The 20,900-nt window shown below is 36.2% G+C and overlaps 2 protein-coding genes across 2 annotated transcripts in view; both read right to left on the reverse strand.

Moving 5' to 3' along the window:
• Nucleotides 1-5,859, reverse strand: part of uvrag (UV radiation resistance associated gene) — a 114,371-nt gene extending 108,512 nt beyond the window's left edge. Inside the window, exon 1 of the mRNA XM_082158260.1 lies at nt 5,517-5,859. Coding sequence (XP_082014386.1) covers nt 5,517-5,624 — 108 coding nt within the window. The 5' untranslated portion in view covers nt 5,625-5,859. The remainder of the gene's footprint in view (nt 1-5,516) is intronic.
• A 1,486-nt stretch (nt 5,860-7,345) lies between these two features.
• Nucleotides 7,346-17,378, reverse strand: dgat2 (diacylglycerol O-acyltransferase 2). Its single transcript, XM_082158289.1, has 8 exons — nt 17,027-17,378; nt 16,210-16,338; nt 15,955-16,062; nt 15,754-15,824; nt 12,713-12,917; nt 11,508-11,682; nt 10,723-10,925; nt 7,346-8,768 (listed from the first exon to the last, which is right to left on the reverse strand). The coding sequence occupies exons 1-8, from the start codon at nt 17,064-17,066 to the stop codon at nt 8,614-8,616; spliced, it is 1,086 nt and encodes a 361-aa protein (XP_082014415.1). The 5' UTR covers nt 17,067-17,378; the 3' UTR covers nt 7,346-8,613.
• Between the last annotated feature and the right edge of the window lie 3,522 nt (nt 17,379-20,900).

Consider the following 20,900-nt stretch of genomic DNA (forward strand, 5'->3'; position numbering starts at 1 on the left):
ACGTCAATGATCATCAACGAGTGGATCTCTGAGCTGGTGCGAGTGAGTGGAGGAGGGGCTAATTTGCATATTCATAGAACCACGTATACTAAATGAGACACTGGTGTAGAGTTACATTCAAACTATTTTAAGGCATGAAGAATATTTTTTCCAAGGAACAAACTTTTAAATATGTCATTTTGGTGATCAAAGATGAGTTTTAAAGGGATGGTTCGGAGTACAATCAACCTAGGGTCCTTCTTTGCACCATGACCTCGAGCCAAACACCGCCCCCCCAGAAGCTTTTTTTCCCTTGGTCGAACATTATTAAAGTTAGAGCTTATTTAGAGATATCAGCTGAATGGCTTTGTGCAAGGCGCTAATGGATCCAAGGATGTATCCCGTAAATTACCCCACTAATAATGCCCAGAATGGTACCAAATTTCTACAGTAGTACAAATAGGTTCTGTACTCATAAAATGAGGCATTGGAAAGTACATCAGGAGTTTATTTAAATAACACTTGCCTGATGGCTCATGCTACCGCTAACCCGGACGTCGAGGTCACTTCCGTTATTTGGGAAAAGCACATAAAAGGATGTAGTGTAATGACGCCCATTTCCAGGAATGTACTTATATTTTGTTGGTAGTACCAGTTTGCAACAATTATTAGTTAACACTAAGTTGTCAACAATAATTCGTCGTTACACTACATCCTTATGCATCGCTTTCTGCCAGGACTTTTATGTGCTTTTCCCAAATAACGGAAGTGACCTCGACGTCCAGGTTAGCGGTAGCATGAGCCATCAGGCAAGTGTTATTTAAATAAACTCCTGATGTACAAACTTTTCAATGCCTCGTTTTATGAGTACAGAACCTATTTGTACTACTGTAGAAGTTTGGTACCATTCTGGGTAAAATATATATTTTTGTGCAGGTTTGGAACAACTTGAGGGTGAAATGAGGATACTTTTTCATTTACCATTTACTTTCTTTGTTTAACAGCTCTAATAATATCTAATAACTTATTAGACAGAACTGTTAAACAGAGATGGTAAACTAATGAAGACAGAGAATGGAAACTGGACGCTTAGGCACTGGCGCTTCAAAATAAAAATTATAATTCCAAAACATCGGCCAAACAGAAAAATGTATAAGCTGAAAAACATTGGCAGATATTGGCAATTTATTGGTCAACCACTAGATACATGAAAAAACACAGCATTATTCTTTATATTTTAGAAAGGGATAATCATCATAATTGCGATTCGGTGGCATTAAAAACCCTTGTGTAAAGTACAGAGTGCTGTCAGCACAATAATTAAATAGCCTACCTCTACTACAAAAAAAAAGAAAAAAAAACTACGGTCATGAATAAATAACAGATACGTCAACCTTGTGATCCTAATCTACACAAAATGAGATGGAGAGAAAGTCCAGTTACCATTCACAAGGGCCAGATTTAAGGCACAGGGCCACAGCCGTTTCAATGAAACACTTAATCTTAGAGTTCAGCTCACTAAAGTCTTCACCTGACCAGCTTTCATCACAACCAGCCACAAAGAATTTCCAGTGCCGACCGTGAGGCATTAAATACTAAATCTAAGTCATGGGATGCCCCACAGGATTATTGAAGCTACAGGAACAACACCACACTTTGTTCAGTTTTCCCCCCATTTCTGTCTTGTTTCAGACAACAAAACACTGAGGAATATCCAGGGTTAGTTTGTCCCATACTATGAAACGTAGTGGTTGAATGGTAAATTTTAGTAGGTTAACTGGCTATTTAATTAGCACAGGAACAAACAAGCTAGCGTACGATCAACTTTCCCTTATTAGGCAGTTTTCACTTTGCAGCTGTTTCAAACAGCTAAAAAAAATGAAACCGAAACATCAAGCATGACTTCATTCTGAATATGATAAATCATATCACACTGAACAAAAAAAATGTCTTCTGCCAGAAAACAAATGAATGGTGTTCAAGGGTGTGAACGAGGTTATCTGTAGTCCATAACAGTGGTCCTTTAAGACTTTGCCTCAGGCAATAAGAGTGTCACAAGTGACTGTGTAACTGCCAAAGAAATTGGTGTCATAACAACCATTTCCAGTAAAATAAACCTCAGACAGGTGTGACAAGCTCTAACAACCTCCCTCATGTGATAGGGACTTCACATTTGGTTTCACATTTCAGTGTTTCTGATAACAGTCATGCCATTTTTAACAAAAGCAGAACTGAGGCCAGTTGCACGAAGCCGGTATCAGTTGTTACCCAGGAACATTTGAGATTAGTTTGAGCAAACTCTGGTCTTCAGAGTTAATCACAAACTCTGATCAAACCCAAGTTGACAGAGGACGTTTATATTGAGCGTTGTGAGCCTGATGAACCTGATCTAAACCAGGTTTGATTGGTATGGTTTTGTCTATCTCTAAACCTACTCTGAAACTCAAGAGTTTGTTCAGCTTCATGCAACAGGCCACCGGAGATCACCATCATAAGAAAGACCTTGGCATTTAAAGGTGTAATAGGTGATCTGGGAAATGCTAACTTTAGCATGCTAGCATTGAAAGCATATGAACCCACCCTTCCTGCAAATCGCCGTCCAAAGCCATGCCTCCTCCTAAACACGCGAACAGACCAAAAGAGAGACAACGTTATTGGATTACATCATGAGTCTTAACCGAACAGCTTCGGAGTCATTGGAATGGTTATATGACTGTTTTCGGGTTGGATGGTGGTCTTCTCGCACCCCTCGAGCGCCTGTGAGACGAAAAACCACCCTTGCGGGCCGCCGGCCGCAGCATCAGGAAGTATCGCGTGATATCAGGTCTCGCGATGTAACAAACTGCTTTACGGCACTGCACACATATACTATCTAAACATGTATATGCTAGCCTTCTGTATATTATACATACCTCAGTGGACATGGCTCCGTGCGTTCGCCGGGTTCTTTGAAAACAAATGCACATGACCAGCGGGAGAAGATGGGACGAGCCAACAAGTTTTGACGACAGTGTTGTCAAATATCTATTCCGAAGCTGTAGGGGGAGCTCTATACAGAAATCCACAAGCAAAAAGCGAGAAAACAGCGAAGAAATCGGCAAAGCTGCATAATGCAGCTTTAAAGTACTTACAGTGAGTAACAGTACTACAATAACAAACGTAAACAACTATTTGCCTGCCATTCTTGCTCGGTCTGCACAGCGTACGTGAAATGCGCTGATGACGTATGATGTCTGCGTGAACAAGCTTCACAGTGGTATACAAAAACACACGTTAACTGACGGCACACATTTCATTTCATTTCCGAATGCAATGATTGAACGAACATTTTATGGTCCTATGCCTTCCACAGACGATATATATTTATAAAATACATTTAGACCGCTTAACATAGTGATTTCAAGACTTCAACCAGCATAATAAAAATGTTTCTGTAGAGAATCACCTATTGCAACTTTAACTAAAGTCTACTAGGTTTGAAACCATTTCTTTGCTATTTTACGTGTAAAATTTTGTAAAATTAACTTGTCCACAATAGTGGCCAAAAGCAATGTCCATATGGGATGTTAATGACCCTAGAAGTTCGATTAAACCATCAAATATGAGTCAATTGTTTTATATTTATTTAAAATATGATTGAAGAAAAAAACTAAACTTGGTTATGGTATTTATCTGACAAAATTATTTGGCAAAAAGAGGCAAACTACAGCTACACAATCAGTTATTATTTTCCTAGGTCCTCTCTTGTTTTTACATGTGTTCATAATTCCTTTGTATGAAAGCCTGGCCAAAAATTGTCCACACAATTTGGCATGTGCCATTTATAACAAATAAAACAATTGACTCCAAATAAGCGCAACTACGCAATATGCTCACAAAGTCTTTAACAAATATTTAATAATATTTGAATAAAGGGTGAAGATGACAATTTTTCTTGCAAATCGACTAAATATATAGGCTACTGATGACTCATCTTGCACTACATAGACTTTTGTCCAATCAGATGCTCTCAACAATGAGAATGTTTATTTCTGATAAAAATTGTGTTTGCAATTAAACATGTGATTGTAGAAAAAAGTGCAGGTTTATTGTGCTTGTTTGTAAGTCTGGGGCAGGGAGCCTTTAAAGTTTTCTTTTGTTTTACAACAGTCAGTTTATATAAGTGCTTTTCTTTACAAGTTGTTGCATGTTTGGTGCATGTTGTGTTTGAGCCATATCACAATTTCGGTTTTATTTTAATTAATCATACAACTCTGCATGAAGCCCTCAAAACATATAGTGATTACGATCATCCTTCTATACCTGCATTTGACAGCATCAATATTACTGGTATTGCAGCAGGACATGGGAATATACTAATGGCAATATTAGATTTAGAATATTCACATTGCCATTAGTATATTTTCATGTGCTGCAGTTTATACCAGTACATATTTATGTCTATAAAAAAAGTAACTTAAATTTAAAAATGGAATATGTTGTATTATATTATATTATATAGCAAAGATTCAGAGTGAGTTCTTCCTGCAAGAAACTGCTCTTTACTTAAAGCCATGCTAAAACATAACTCCAGCCCCATGTTTGCAGCATTAAGTAATGCAACATTTCTCTGCACAGAATGCCAAGTCATCAACAGACACTGCTTAACAGGAAACCCTGCGATCCCCAAAACACTTCATGGGAACCAGTGATGTGATTAAACAGACGATTGCTGCAGGCCATGACTATCATTCCACAAAACTGAGGACTACTCTCAGTTAGGACAGATTCAGGGCATGTATGTGCACTACGTGTATTGTGCAACATTGCACCATTGCAATTGTTACAACACACACACACAATCACAACTACTCTCTAACAGCAATCTCAAGCATTACATCAACAATTTTAAAATCCTTAATTGCAAAGACTTTTTAATAAAAAGGTATGTTAATATAAACTAAAAAAATAAAATACATAATATCATTATAAATATAAGTTTTTTTTTTTTTGATAAACCATTCAAATGACAATAATACCAACCATTGATAACAAGGGCTTTTCTTTGTAGAGCCCCCAAACAATGTGTGCCAATGTGCAAATATGACATCATTTATAGTAATTTAAGTCAGTGCTGTCAAGCTGCAGAGCAATTGAGATAAGCACAGCTCACTCCATAAGACAGCACCACCACTGCCTTCCTAGCCAGTTTCAAAGTCTTTTAAGCATGAATAATAAATGTTAGGACGTTGTCTGGTCTATTTTGTATCTGTGTTTTGAGTTTGGAGACCCACAGTGACAAGACTACACTACACTGTGAAACCGCTCTGCTATTTCTGGCATGAACAAGCCAGCGCTCTATTATTAACACAGTCGTATTAGTTGCTTCCGAAATGTCAATTTCAAACCCCACTGCATTCATAAATGTGGACCAGAGCTTGACTGGACATGGAGGCCCAGTGTTATGATCATCCGGTGACATGTGACACATGCACAAGAAGATCCGCTAGGTATTCGCGCGCACATATGGAACATAAGGCTGGAAGCTGCAGGTGTACCTGTTGTGATGTGAGCTCCACATGCAGGACTCTGGAGGACGCTGCTCCGGGGTTGCTGCTGACAGCTCCAGCGGACACTGCGAGATCCCGACCGGCGATTGAGTTCATCCTTCTACGCTACCATAGGCGATAGCCTCATTCAGCCGTACAACTCAGCCCCATCGGCGAGAAACTCCCGGTACGAAGGTGTCAGATTCTGAGCTTTCTTCAAAAACGTGCAGATTTGTATTATAATGTACATTAAGCGCACTAAACGCAGCTACTAGCGTCCCCACAGCGGCATAAACAAAGTAAGTCTTGCCTAGGAAGCCATTACCGCGACCTTGATCGGCAAACCCTCGCTTCGTGCCTATTTGCTGAGGAAGCTGTCACTAAAACAGAAACTTGGTGACGTAAATGGATATTCTACGTTGATTGGTGTAGAGCTTGTCAATCAAATGGAAAAGGGCGGGAGGAGGCCTTTAGAAACTCATGCTGTGCTCTAGTTCGTACAAAAATGAGGAAGCGAGGGGTAACGTGATCAGGACCGCTGAATGAAGACCGTTTATTCTCCAGTTAATGCAGTATCTGGGTGAGCATTGCATTGATACGAGCATAAAATAATGTGCAATAAACGAGCCTGTTCCACGTACTTATAAAACGAAAACGTGCGCTGAACAAAGAGATTTAAATTTTTCTAAATTACTACAAATTAATGAATCGATATATAACTTTTATTAATAATCAATATATAACTTTAATTAGTATTATTATTATCATTATTATTGTATGAAGTAGTAGAAGTGTCCATGAAGCACAAGGGGGCGCCATTGCTCAACTTAACTAATAATAAGCCAAATTGTAAACTTTTCCTTCCTGCTTAAATTAAATATGAAAATGAAATGAAGCATTGTCCATAATGTTTAAATAAATGTAAATTATTGATACAATTATTTTAAAGGATTTTAGGGGGGGAAATGACCTAGTTAATGTCTGTTCATTTTAAAATAATCTTTCATTTTATTTTATTTTTTATTGCAATCAAATTTTAAAAGAACATTGCATGTTAACATATATAAAGTCCTTACAGACTAAATTATTCATCATGCATAGGCTTACTCACTACGCCAGAAAAAAAAAAACTAAAAGCAAAAAAGAGAAAAGCAAAATAAATAAGATATATGGGGTAAAACAATACCATAATGGTTAAACAAATCATATAATTTCCTAGATCATAATTTTAAGGCCTCAGTTTATTACATTTGTGAAATCAATATTTAAACATAAAAAGTAAACAATTAGTGACCTAGATAAATAATTCAAAATATTTCATTCATGGCTATGTGCCCCACCTTCACTATAAGCCAATCAAATAAGAAGTCCCAAGCAGTTACACTTTTTTGCCCTACAAAGTTTATTTTTTAATTTATTTTTTACACTAGTGTAGAGACATTAGTGTAGGGTTGCTTTATTAATATATCTTGAGACTTTACATGCTGTAATAAATCCTATAATGTACCTTAAACATATCCTGGGGTTTTCTGTGAATGTGAATTACAATGTGTTGTTTGGTTTATTAAATGCATATTTTAATTTTTACAAAAGTAAAACAAACATTATTATGTTTAATTTGTGAAGAGACTAGTGATTTGGTCATACAGCCGTATTGATTAATTTAAAGAACTATCTTACATGACCCATGGACTTTGGACTAATAATCTGGAACTGTTGCATAAATCTCTGATGTAAAAAAAAAAATTCCAGTGAGTTTTAAAATGGGAATAAAAGAACATTTGCTGTTATGTGTCATTCACAGACAGTGTTGTAGCTCAAAACAAGACAGAACATGAAACTTTTCCATAAACGTTTATTCTGAAAATATACAAAAGTTTAATTCAAAGAATCAGGATTTCATGGACATAAATGAAGGCTGATATCAGAGATGGAAACTGCAGCATTTATTGCATATTCACAACTTAAAAGGCGATAAGTCACGATCCTTGGTTAAATGTCAGCATGTATTGCTTATCCACCAATCAAGAGCTGCAGGTCCCCTGAATCCATTTATATACACAATCACAATAAAAAATGTATTCTCTCAAATATGATTGCATACATGTACATACATCTTGGCACTTGAATTCAGGTTAATTGATGTTCAAAAAAAGGCTTGTTTGATTTGGCATACAAACCCATGTTTGAGGTCTTTCAAGCATTTGCTTTTGGAATAATGACCTGTAACTGGGACAAATGTTGATGTCATGTAAGGATTTATGGTGAAAACTGATCTTATTTCAAGGCTACAAACGCAGTAGGTAAACGATTTGCTTGAGCTTAACAAAGCATGTATGTGCAACTTACTGTATATATGCAAAATTAATACTTCTGTGGTAAATTATCAATAGTGTTACAGAAAAATGACCAGCATTCATTATTCAGTATTCTTATAATACTGTACCATCACACATTTACAGGTATTCATTATCATCTTCACCTTCTAGACTTCACTTTAACCTTCGAGCTATGATAAAAAAGGGATAATTTTCTTAAAAGCAAAATATCCTGTCCTTCATTCCAACGTATTATTCCAACAATTGAATCACAATTTTCCTTTTTGGTTAGTTTCTATATAACAAAAGGCCAAAATCCACCTCCACTCTTTGGTTACACAACCACCCTTTGGCTTTTTAGTAAGGCAAAACTCCCAATAATTGCATTGCTTCTGCATTAAAAATAATATAATGGGGCAAACACTTTTATCTAGAACAGCATTTAAATTAAATCTTTAATACATTACTTGTTATATATATATATATATATATATATATATTGGCATATATTGAGGAATATACATCCACCATCTGAGAAATCTAGATTATACTTGGCAGCAGTCTGCAAAGTATTTATTGTGGATTGCCACCCAGTGGCAATGAGCAGAAGTGACACAGGCTGGATTAACATCCCATGTAGAACAGTACATTTCAGTACAGTTTACACTATTGAATGAATAGAAACCGCATTGATTTCTTTCATCTTCTCTGAACAGGCACTTTAGTTAGGGGGTGGATGCTCCAGAGTGTTCTTTTATAAAGTTATTACTATTCATCAATGCTTTCTTTCATTGAATTAGAAGGATGTCACTCTCATTTAGACCAAAACGAGCCTTGTAATTGTCAAAGAGAGACTTGAGGGACCTGATGTACATAGCATGGTACATGTCTATGACGTCCTGACTCGGCTCCTCGATTTTTGGAACTGTGATGGGTTCACCAACTGTAGAAGAGAGAAACATTTTTTATTAAGTTCATCCACAGAACATTAAACGCTAGTTAAACCAAGTTTATGTCAACAAAAGTCTAAATTCTAAACATTAATGGTATTCTGATGTCAGCAAATATCGACCGTAAGCTGAAAGAGCAGTTCTATCAACATAGAGACTGTCCTTGAACTGTATAAAACTATTTTAAGGTATGTCTCATAATAACCCATGCATAACCCATAGAATAAGTAGAATATCTAGTACAATTCAAATATACATATACACATATTAATTATATTTAAATACCAGCATTAAACCTGTAAATACATAAGTATATGTATATATATATATGGAGAGTTCAGATGCAAAAGCCTCTAAATGCCATTTGAAATTTTCTTATAGAATGATCATTTTTATCAAGCTCGTATATTTAAATTCAATAATTTCACTTAAATGGCAATGAAGATAGTGAAATTACTGAACTTAAATATACAAGCTTGATAAAAATGATCATTCTATAAGAAAATTTCAAATGGCATTTAGAGGGTTTTGCATCTGAACTCTTCATATATATATATATATATATATATATATATAGGTACAGTGTAGGACACTGTAGTTGTAATCAAAATTATTCAACCCCCACTGCAAAATCAGGTTTATTGGCAAAATTTATAGACTTTCAGCGGTTTGCAATGAACAAATCAAACAAAAGTAATTGAAACAGCTCAACACAACAAGTTGTTTCCCCAAATTCAACTGAAAATGCAACTTTTAATGACTTCTGCAATCTCACAATTATTCATCCCCTTTATGGCAAGCATCTTTAGTACTTAGTAGAACACCCTTTTGCTGTTAGGACCTGCTGCCAACAGGATTTCATGATATTTCATGTATTCTAGCTCAAGCACACCTGGTGCAACTAATGAAGCCCTTGATTAGTTGCATCAGGTGTGTTTGAGACAACACCTGTTTTGCAGATTTGTGCCGTTGTGAGGGATTCTATTCAGGGGGTTGAATAATTTTGAGACTCCATAAGTCATTTAAAGTTGCACTTTCAGTTGAATTTGGGGAAACCACTTGAAACATTTGTTTTGTTAAGCAATTTAAATTACTTTTGTTTGATTTGTTCATTGCAAAAATGAATGTTTTAATGATTTCCTGTTGCGGCTGCTATTGAAAAGGCCAGAAATATGCCGTCCCGCCCCATGTTCGGCGATCACGATCAGGTTTTATTCTCGCCCAGCTTTCATGAGCGAGTCTTTTCCGCTCCGTGTGTGCGCCGCGCATAACGTGTGTGTGTGTCGGCGCGCTGCGCTCACTGCTCAATGTTCTGCTCTGTCGTTAACGGCCCAAACGCTCCAATCATGTTCCGATCACGCACTGGAAAAGCAAAGTCCGCTCAAATAACGTGAAATTTCTCTGTAGTAGACTTCTGTTTGCTGAGCTGGTATAGTATAGTCATGCTGGGCAACAATGGTAAAAAGACCTGCTCTGATCACATGCTCTGGTAATAATAGCTTTGTAGGACTATAGGATTTTATTTTGATAATTAGTATAAAAAATAAAAATACAAATAAATCTGTTAAATTGATTATGTTGATTGATTACTGAAAAATAATAATATATTGATGTTTAATATTATTTTAATATGGCTATTTTCTGTTCCTTTTTTCCTGTGTTGTTTAATTTAATTAGGTGATTCTAAGTTTAAATATTGATGATTACAAGCTTGGGGGAAATGCAATTAATTGCAATTAATTACAGCAAATTGTGCAATTAATTCTTTTTTTTTTTTTTTTTGATTCCCATCCCTAATATATATATTTGTTATATTTGATTTACTCTATCAAACTCTATGTAATTTAGCAAAAGGCTAACATAAAAAAACTTGATTACCTAGAGAAAATATCTGTAAAATCTAAATATCTAAAACATCTGTTTGGTGACAAATGTGGTGTTACTCACCAACAGTAGTGATGGGTTTGCAGAAAGGTACAATACCCCATGACTCTGGGAAGAACAGTCCACAACCATGAAACAGGCACGGGGCAAAGCCTAACATCTTCTGAAGCCTCTTTTGAACCACACGCCACCAAGAACCATCGTTGAAAATCAGCTGTTTGTAGACCTCATTCTCACCAAATGAGTAGACGGGCACCAGATCAGCACTGAGAGGGGAACAAGAAGTTAAAAAGTTATCATAATGACAAGGAAATACACATTTTAAAATGCAAAGACAATATGCAATAGTCAATTTAATTTTTTCACAGAATCTTGTGAGAGAGGTAAGTCATATTTTAGGAATTTATTCAAAAGCACTTATCTTCTAAGCTTCTTTGAGATTTGAATAGTTAGGGATTTTCTTTGTATTATTATGCATTGCTTTGTAATGATGTAGTTCCATTCAGAGTAAAAAATATTGGCAGAGTTCTTGTTGTTTCTCCACATTTCTGATCACAAAATACTGGCTTAATACTTCACTCCAAACTGCTTTGCTAGTCCAACAAGTGCTTATTTCTGAAGGCTTTGTGTTGCTTCATCTGCAACAACCCTGCCATTTACTGATGATGACCAAGAAAACCTGAACAGGACTGAAAGCATCAGAGGACTAAGAACTTCAGGCAAAACTCAAGCTACTACCAGCATAAACCTAGCCTCAACAGCACACTGAATTTGATCGATTTGAACCGAATAGTGTTGAAGTAAACAATACTGGGAAGGTGGTGAGGAAAATTATTTGCGGTTCTCACCCATGCTTGAGGGCCAGTTTCACAAAGCCTTTGCGTTTTTTCAGCGTGACGGCGTTCATCCCCGGGGCACAGTCCAAAGATTCTGCAGCCCCTCCGATCACGATGACCACAGCGTTGCCAGTACCGTTACTAGACAGGAGGTAGTCAATGGAGTTTTGATTTACAGGGCAGATACCTGAGCAACGGAAGGGTATAGTGTCAGAACTTTGGTGAACGTTTACTATATCCCAAACGGGTTCATGAAGGAACTGCAGGGGGCTCTTGAGACAATGAAAAGATAATTAATTAAATAATAAAAATGTCAAACTAAAACAAATAAATCGTTTTAAAATAAAAACAATTATTGCATTGGAATATTGCAGTATTTATTGCCCTCGTAATCTTGAATTAAAATAGCTGCCGCTCTCTCTTGCAACCACATCTCATCTTTTCTCATCTCTGATGATGCGTTTACTGGTGCGAGGGCGGGACAACCTGTCACTCACATGAGCCAATAACAACGATCCAATCAATGGACAAAATCAAGTCCTGTTCTACATTTTTTCTTGTTCGAGAAGCCATTTCGCTCGTCACAATAGGAAAGAAAAGAAATCGCAACTTCCATTTCATGTGCGCACATAAGACTGCACATTCACATATCTTATCCAGCTTGAAATATAAGCTTTTTTAACGCTATTTCCGCATAAGAAACAACATTTATGGAACAGCTCACGTCCCGCTTTAAAGAGCACAATCATTTAAAGCAGAAGACGGCAAAACTGTATTATTATATTATATTATTATATTATATCATATAATTTCATATAATTTTATATTATATTATATTGGAATTTTAAGGAAAATATTTGTTTGACAGTTTTTTAAGTAACTACCGATGTTTGTTTCTTACAAGAGGGTGGAAGAATAGTCTATCAATCAGTGGGTACATAGGGCAGGTTTCAACAGAAGTTCTTCAAAAATATATTGACATCAGCACATGCTGGACTGTGTCTCTGTACGCAATAGGACAAAGCTCAGAGGTCCTTGACTACAGGATTCTTATCTACACCACAGAGAACAACTATGGTCCTCTTTTTAATCAGACAAAAAACGAACTTCCTGCATTGAGAAAGTTTACTCTTCACTCACTGATACATGATGCAATTGCAAACAATGAATGCATGGTTTAATCCATAAAATGATACTAGTAGTGCAGCTATAGGTACCTCCAGACATCAGGTAATCCCTAAACACTGGCAACCGGAAGTTTCCAGCCAATGTGGCAAGAGATGGCTTAATTCCGGGGAATATCTTGGAGAATCCTGTGGCCTCTGTCCCGAAGTTACAAAAACCACCAAAACAGAAGATGCCATGAGGATGGTAGCCAAAAACGTAGTTTCGGCTAGGAAGCAGGTTATGCGTCTTGATAAGCTGCAAATAATCAGAGAAAAATGTAGCAGGAGATTAGTCAATTTGCATTGTTTACTATGCGATTATAAATATAGGATGTGATGCTTAAATTTCACAGTGAGAAATTATTAACTTAACTTATTAAATAACTTCATTTGAACTAATAGCTATATTTTGCATTTTCAAAAGACCTGTTTTCCTGGATTTAGGACATAGGTCAGTATTGACACTTTATCTAAGTAAAGGCGTGTGTACATTATATTGTTCACGAACACATTTTCTTATCAGAAATTATCATTAAGCACTTATCTACTGTCCTAATACAGTACATATTCTTTTAGCAGATAATTAAGGACAGACATGCCAACCCGATCTCACGGGAAAACGTACAAATTCTACGAGGTGGCTTATTCGTACGAATTCATACGACCTGACTCGTACGAATTTTGCAAAATCGTACATATTTTACGAATTTGCCAATTCGTATGGATTCATACGAATGACCTACCCCTGACCCCGCCCCTAAACCTAACCATCACGTGGGTTTAGACAAATCGTACAAATTCGTACGAGTGAGGTCGTACGAATTAGTACGAATTACCCAACTTTTTATCATTCGTACGAATTGGTCGTGAGATAGCGTTGGACATGCCATGGTATTAATGTTTACAGCAGATATAACGGAGCAACAGTCAGCCTCTCAAGGAAGTGAATGAGTATGTACAAGAAACTGTACAAACTTAAGAGCTGCTTATCCTTACATAAACAGCAGTCAGTGTTACATAATGACATTAACGGATGAATAAATCAAAGGTTTTAAGACAAATCCTGTGTCGGGGCGAGATGTATAACCATCTGAAGAGAAAGTCTAGTCTTGTGTACGTTTGCAGGTGCAGTTGCCCTTGTTTTTGAATCCAAGACTCAAAATCTTACACATTTATTATAAATCAAATTAATATTATTCTTTCCACAATAATATGGTGTTGTGAGTAGTTGCCAAGATGTTGCCAAAACAAGGTTTCTGTTGGTCGTAACGGCTAATTCTCGTGACCAACTTGAACTCTTTGTGAAATCAGGGTGAGGTTTCGCCCTCAAGAGAAATTCACAATTGCATGTATTCATAAATTAAATGACTGATGAATGGATGATTTTGACCATGAAAATTCACCCTGACCACACCTTAAAATGACCACACCTTAAAGAGATAGATCACCCTAAAATGAAAATCACCCTAATGCCATAGTCACCCTCATGCCATATGTCCAAGAAGGGCATATGCCATATGTCCAAGAAGGGCATATGGCATGAGGGTGACTATGGCATTAGGGTGATTTTCATATTTTATGGACCTAATGGCAGTGAATAGCGATCAGCATCAAGCTTTCTAAAAAAAAAAGCATCACAGAATGATCCCATGCGACACATATCATATATTCCAAGTGTTCTGGGGGTATACGATACTAAATTTAATTGCAGAATACTTGGAATATACAACATGTGTTGCATCGGCTCATTCTGTGATGCGTTTGCGTCTTTAATTGTATCTAGTTCTTAATGAACCCATTTTATCAGCAAATTTCTTTGAAATTGATCAGATGTTAATCATTCTTATATCTATCAAACTTTTCATTAAGACAATTTTTAATCACTGCTGACCTAATTCCTCCTCACTCTTATCACTGCTGGCACGCACTGTAACTTTATGTGACTTAAATGCACTACGTGTACTGCAAGGTAAACGTCCAAGCCAACTGGCCTAGGCAGGGCATTCCTTTGTGAGAGTCCTTGGTTTTAATTAAATTTGAATACTTCATATTAAGATTTGCATTTAAATAGTACCATATTTATAGATTGAATTTATAGAGAAGTGTGTCAAAGAGGTCACTTTTTTTCACTTTTCCGTTCCTCAAGCAGGTATTTGTTTTATTCCAATCTGTGTTTGAGTTCCTGTTTCACCTTTGTTCTGTTCATATTTCAGAAGTAAGACACAAGACGAACAGAATAACAAGTGCTTAAGCTTCTACTGATCAGGACGACCAAAGTCTAGCAAAATCTACAGCTCACATCAAGATCCACCCAAACCAACAAGAATGTCAAGGAGAGAAAAGAACAGGATGAAACTAATCAATGCATGTTTACACGTTTCATGCTAGTCAGAATATGCAAATTACACTACCTTTGAAAAGATGGGGTCAGTAAAGATGCATTAAATTAATCAAAAGTGACAGTAAAGACTTATAATGATGTTCTTACTATTTATCAAATCCTGGAAAAAGTATCACAGTTTCCACAAAAATATTAAATATAAATATAAACACTGAGAATAATATGAAATGTTTCTTGAGCAGCAAATCAACATATTAATGATTGCTGTAGAGTCATGTGACACAGAAGACTGGAGTAAAATTCAGCTTCATCACACGAATAAATTACTTTTTGAAATAGAAAACAGTTATTTTAAATTGTAATAATATTTCACAATATTACTGCTTAAATGCAGTCTGGGTGAGCATAAGAGACTTCTTTCAAAAACATTAGGCCTACACAATCTTATCAACCCCAAAATTTTGAACGATAGCGTATTTTCTGATGAAAGAGAGTCAAACAGGTTTAGAACAACATTAAGCTAAATAATGATAGACTCATTTTTGTGTGAACTGTCCCTTTTAAATCTATACTTAAACTCTGCAGGACTCTATAAGGATTTGTACTTTCAGATTTGCAAAGTCCATACATTTTATAACTCCAGTTTGAGGCTTATCTTTGTATTTACCTAACTATGAGCTATTCAGTGTCTAAGCCGTTTGAATTCTTTGAATTCAAACCGTAATGTTGTATAAGATGTAAAGTCACTCACTCTTATGGGAAAATAGTCTCTAAAGTATGTCCACACAGTCCAATTTCTCACCCAGGTCGATCTGCGGCCTCCTAAGATAAAGATGTTGGAACATTAACAAAGAAAACAAATGCAAACGCAGTCGGAACAAGCATCCCACACTTCCGAACAGATTGAATCATGATGCGCTTTAATCATGGAAGAGAAGACTGAAATCTTTACCTTGTTTTGGGGTGTTCCAGTCATAGATGAGCCAGGCAGTGTAAACGGCAGCAATTACCCAGCAGTCAGTGCAAAACATGTACATAAGCAGCAGAGAGCAGCCAATGCCTAGAAGAGCAAAAAGAGCATTTCAACTTGACGTTTCATAAACAACAAAAATAATTCATATAAGTGAAAGGCAGCACAATGTCCTACATTGTAAATTCTCTGAGCCTTCGACTTTAGTCTCGTAAAGAACTTAACTGTTCCACTCACCCATGGCAAGAAATGTCATGACAAACTGCAGGACGGAGATAATCTGCAGATGTTTCACGATCTTGGATCGTGTCAGCCAGGGGACGGATGGCAAGTCATGTAAGGCAGAGAGGATGCTGGAGCCTGAGCCTACACGGGATTTAAAGGACAATCGGAATTACCCAGCTTAATGTTGTGGGAATGCTTGTTCTCAACACTATAGGTCTGTCTGAAGCCTAGGAATAAATGTCATGCATATCATGATGAGTGTGACAAAGAAGTAACACACCAGTAACAACCAGTTGTGGTTAAAACTTGAATGTGTTTTAACAGAAATATCTTTGCTTTTATATCCTAAGAATCAGAGCCCACAACCAACACCGTCATACCTCTAATTCATTATTCACAAAACTGACGCACATTTCACACAGTTCAAAAAGCCGCACCAGAAAAGACAATTAAGACATACAGCACTAAAGCACACACACTTCCCTTAGAATCAGATCACAAGACAACATAATCCCTTCTTAACAGACTGAAAATAACAACAAACATCAGTCACGCTGCGAAGTAAGACACTGATGCTCATAACACTTTTATTATCCCTCTCATTCACCGAACACGGTGCAGACTTTGTGCTCAATACCTCCATGAATCTCACTAACTATGACCACCTGATTGTTACACAAAAACTATTATATGGAATAAAGTATGGAATACATATTTATATATAAATACTGTAAAATTAGGCTATATAAAAATTTGAACAACAAATTAAATGAGCAAAACAGCCATTATTTCACATTTATTACTATATATAATTTTTTTTTTTACTTACCCTTATGGACACCGGAATATGCAGCGAGTATGGTCTTCATGGTTAAGGCACGAATGATAAATGAAACAGAATAAGTCTCGCTGGTGGAAGTTGAGCTGCTCTACAGCATCCCTCTCTGTCCTGGCATCAACGCGAGCTCACATGCGCGCGCCTGTCATTTAAGCGCCTCTGGAGGAGGAGTATCGAAAGCGCTGTCAATCAAACTGTAACCGCCTTCGCTGGCAGAAAGAAAGACGTTGTTAAAGGTTGTCAAGTTTTTATTTCCCAAAAAATTATTCAGTCTGATAAATTTTCGATAATAGCCAAGCTGGCTCCTGGCTGTAGCTGCCAACCCTACTTGGCTCTGACTGGTTATCGCTTCATGTGATCTGGAGGTTTTAAAGGTTGCCAAGGTAAACTGGACGGGGATGGGCCCCCAGCCAATCAGGTGGAGGATACTTTAGCCCCTCCCCCAGACTTTATTGACCAATGACCAACACTGATTGTCCACTCTTTATAAAAACACACATTAATTAGGCTATTTATTTTTTCTAATATATTTTAACTTGATGAAGAATAGACCTTATTCACAGCAGCACCATCTTTTTTTAACTGGAATAAAAGCGAGGCTGTGAGGAATAGACATACATCTCTTCAGTGGGCTGTAGCTATACTGTTATTTAATGTATTTTTGATTGTTCGTCTCACGAAGCACTGCAAAATTATCTTTCCAAGAAATGTCAGTTGACAAAAAAAACGTATAAAAAATTATAAGTGATAGCCAGGAGCTTTGTACAACTTTTGATACAGTCTATCCCTCACAGCCTCACTTTCATACCTGTCATGGCGCTGCTCTGAATAAGGTCTATTCAATCTACCCCAAGACCCAACATTTTTATTATGGGTATTAATAATAATAATCTACTTTGTTAGTCATTACACAAAACTTCAATAAGCCCCAGAAGAAACTAAAATATGAAAAGAAATATGATATTTGTGAGATAGCAGCATGCCAGACTGAATGTCCATTAGGGATATAGGGTATTTCATAATGTTCCACTTTTCATTTTTCACAATACCAAGGCCAGTGTTGCTACTGCCAGTGACCTTCATTGCCCTGTTCCTCTCGCAGACTTGGCCACCACTCAGATGGCAGAGAGAACCCTCACCTTTATTGCTATGATCTTCAACTGCTCAAACAAATTATCAACTGCTTTGAATTTTAAAATGTGCTTTTTGGTGTAATTCATGCTATGCCTTGAATAATATTATACAGTAGCCTATATTATTATTTGCAAATCTTTCATGTTTTCAAAAGAATACCCATTTAATAAGAATCATGTTGAAATTATTATCATTCATTATTGACATTAAGTTGATAATGTCAGTTTAGTCAGTGGTGTATTGTAAACATTTTCACAAATTACAGTTGTAATTTTCAACTATAAATTTGAGCAGGTTGTGTTTTTAAAGTATTGGAGTTTTTTTTTTTTTGTCTGATATAGTTCTGAATAATATTTTACAATATTGAACTATGAGTTTGATACCAGATGTCACAGCAGGTAAACTGATAATGACCATTTTTACTGAGTGCCAATAATCACCCAACTTGGATGAGGAAATAAATTTACTCTAGACTGCAAATTTGTACAGTTACAGTATCAATATCAAAGGTCCATTTGGCTGAGATGATTTAGCTGGTCTTTGAACCTTGGTCTATACAGTATTAGACAAATCCTAATTTGTTGGCTGATGTATGTACTGATTTACAGATTACAGTACATGCTTCTAAAGTAACATATATGTCTCATATTATAATCTGAAGGTCAAAGAGATATGGGGAGAATGTTTTTGTAGCGTCTGTATTGTTTTTCTTCTTTCTTTTATGGTTTACTTCTTCATCAGCAGCATGTTTTTGTCCTTTGCAATAATGGCCATCAACACTGCATGCATTAATCTACTGGTGTCAAGTGCAGATAAGGTGTTGTTGAAATGATAAAAAGCATACTAAGCCTCTGGTCTTCTTGTACTTTGCTCTTTTGTTCTAAAAAAATATCAGATTTTCATATCAAGATAGCACACATCCCATGTCAAGATTTTGATTAAGCTAGAAAATCATTATTATTAGAATTTAAAAAAATCTCATCACATCTACTCCAGTGCAATATAAAAAAGAAATTCGCCATTCATGAGTAAGGGAGACTCATGTTAGACTACCGTACCTTAAAAGAACTCTATAGGCCAAACCATGTTACATAACTGTTTATCTTGAACACCAAAATGAGGATCATAATAGGCTTTAAATACATGAATTCCACAGTGTCTCAAAGATACCACGTGTTTGTTGACATACACACCTCCACACGCTGGCACACACACATGGAAGTATGCATACATGTTCCATAACCCATATTAAGATGTACACAAATATTAATGCAATCTACTGTCCTTATCATGCAGATACCTAGGAAAGGCTTTCATTGAGAGCGACTGTCTCTGCTATTAGACCATGCAGATTACCTATGGAGCCTATTTAAACATTTTTTAAAAAGTTTTAGAAAATAAGATGGGAGGAATAATTATGTTATATGTTAAATTGTTCTAATGGTTTCGGATTATTTCGCAATATACACTCAAACACTAGTATATGACAACTTATCACCATCCTTATTATCATTATTGTATTATTACTGTCATTGCTATCACTGATATTACTGTTACCGTCACCACAAAATATTATTATTATCATTATTATTATACATGCTATTACTATTTAAATACTATTTAATACTTCTAAATATTACTATTATTATTTGTCGTTGCTGTTTTTTATTTATTTTATTTTTTTATTTATTATTACTGTTATTATTACTGCTGTTTTATTGTTGTTTTTGTGTTCTGTTGTTGTGTTCTGTGTTTACCTTATGTACTGTATAATAAAAAAAATAAAAAAATAAAAAAAAACACTAGTATATGAGTAAATTTCTATATTATTATTTCGCTAATATTTAGCTATTTTTGGTCATTTTTAGTATATTTTGAATCAGGTTCGTCACTAGGCCCAATTTAGAAAGGGCTTTAACCCCCCTTAATTTCCACCCAGCCTCCCTAAAAAATTACGATTAACTCCGTTAAAACTCATATGAAACCAGCGGAAGGCTTCGGCTCCTCCTCCTTATTTTAGTCTGCGTTATTCAACATATTCTTCAAACAGTAGCAACAGTGTCAAAAGCAGAGGACAACTTGTGTGCATTTATTGACAGATTGTTATGATATCTGCATCTGTGTAGTTCTTTGTCATAAATGTGGTTTACAATATGATGTGGGAGCAATTCAAGAAGGTTTCGCATCCACTGTAAAATCTATTTAATTATTCATTTTATGAAGTTCCTTTCATCTAAATCAGGGTTTCTCAAACTCGGTACTGGAGGGCCACTGTCCTGCACAGTTCAGCTCCAACCCTGATCAAACACACCTGAGCAAGCTAATCAATGTCTTCAGGATCACTAGAAACTCACAGCTAGGTGTGTTTGATCAGGGTTGGAGCTAAACTGTGCAGGACAGTGGCCCTCCAGGACCGAGTTTGAGAAACCCTGATCTAAATGGTATGAGACTGTGACTTTTCCTTGCTATATAGTTCAGAGCAATAAAATTGCTAACAATTTGTTATAATATTAATTTTATAATAATTCCAAAATCAAAACATGTGGAAAAAGGGAGTGGAATTGGCAAATGAGCTAATGAGTGGTCCTCTGCAGCCATCTATTGGTTATAGTTGAAATTTCAGGTCATTTTCATGTTAAAAGTGTTTGTTTTCCACCAAGTAAAGCCTGGTTCACACGGCAGGATAATTAGGCCGATTTTAGCCCCGATTCACTCCTTCCGACAATCTCAA

This window comes from Leuciscus leuciscus (genome assembly GCF_965113295.1).
Source record: "Leuciscus leuciscus genome assembly, chromosome: 24".
Lineage (NCBI taxonomy): Eukaryota > Metazoa > Chordata > Actinopteri > Cypriniformes > Leuciscidae > Leuciscus > Leuciscus leuciscus.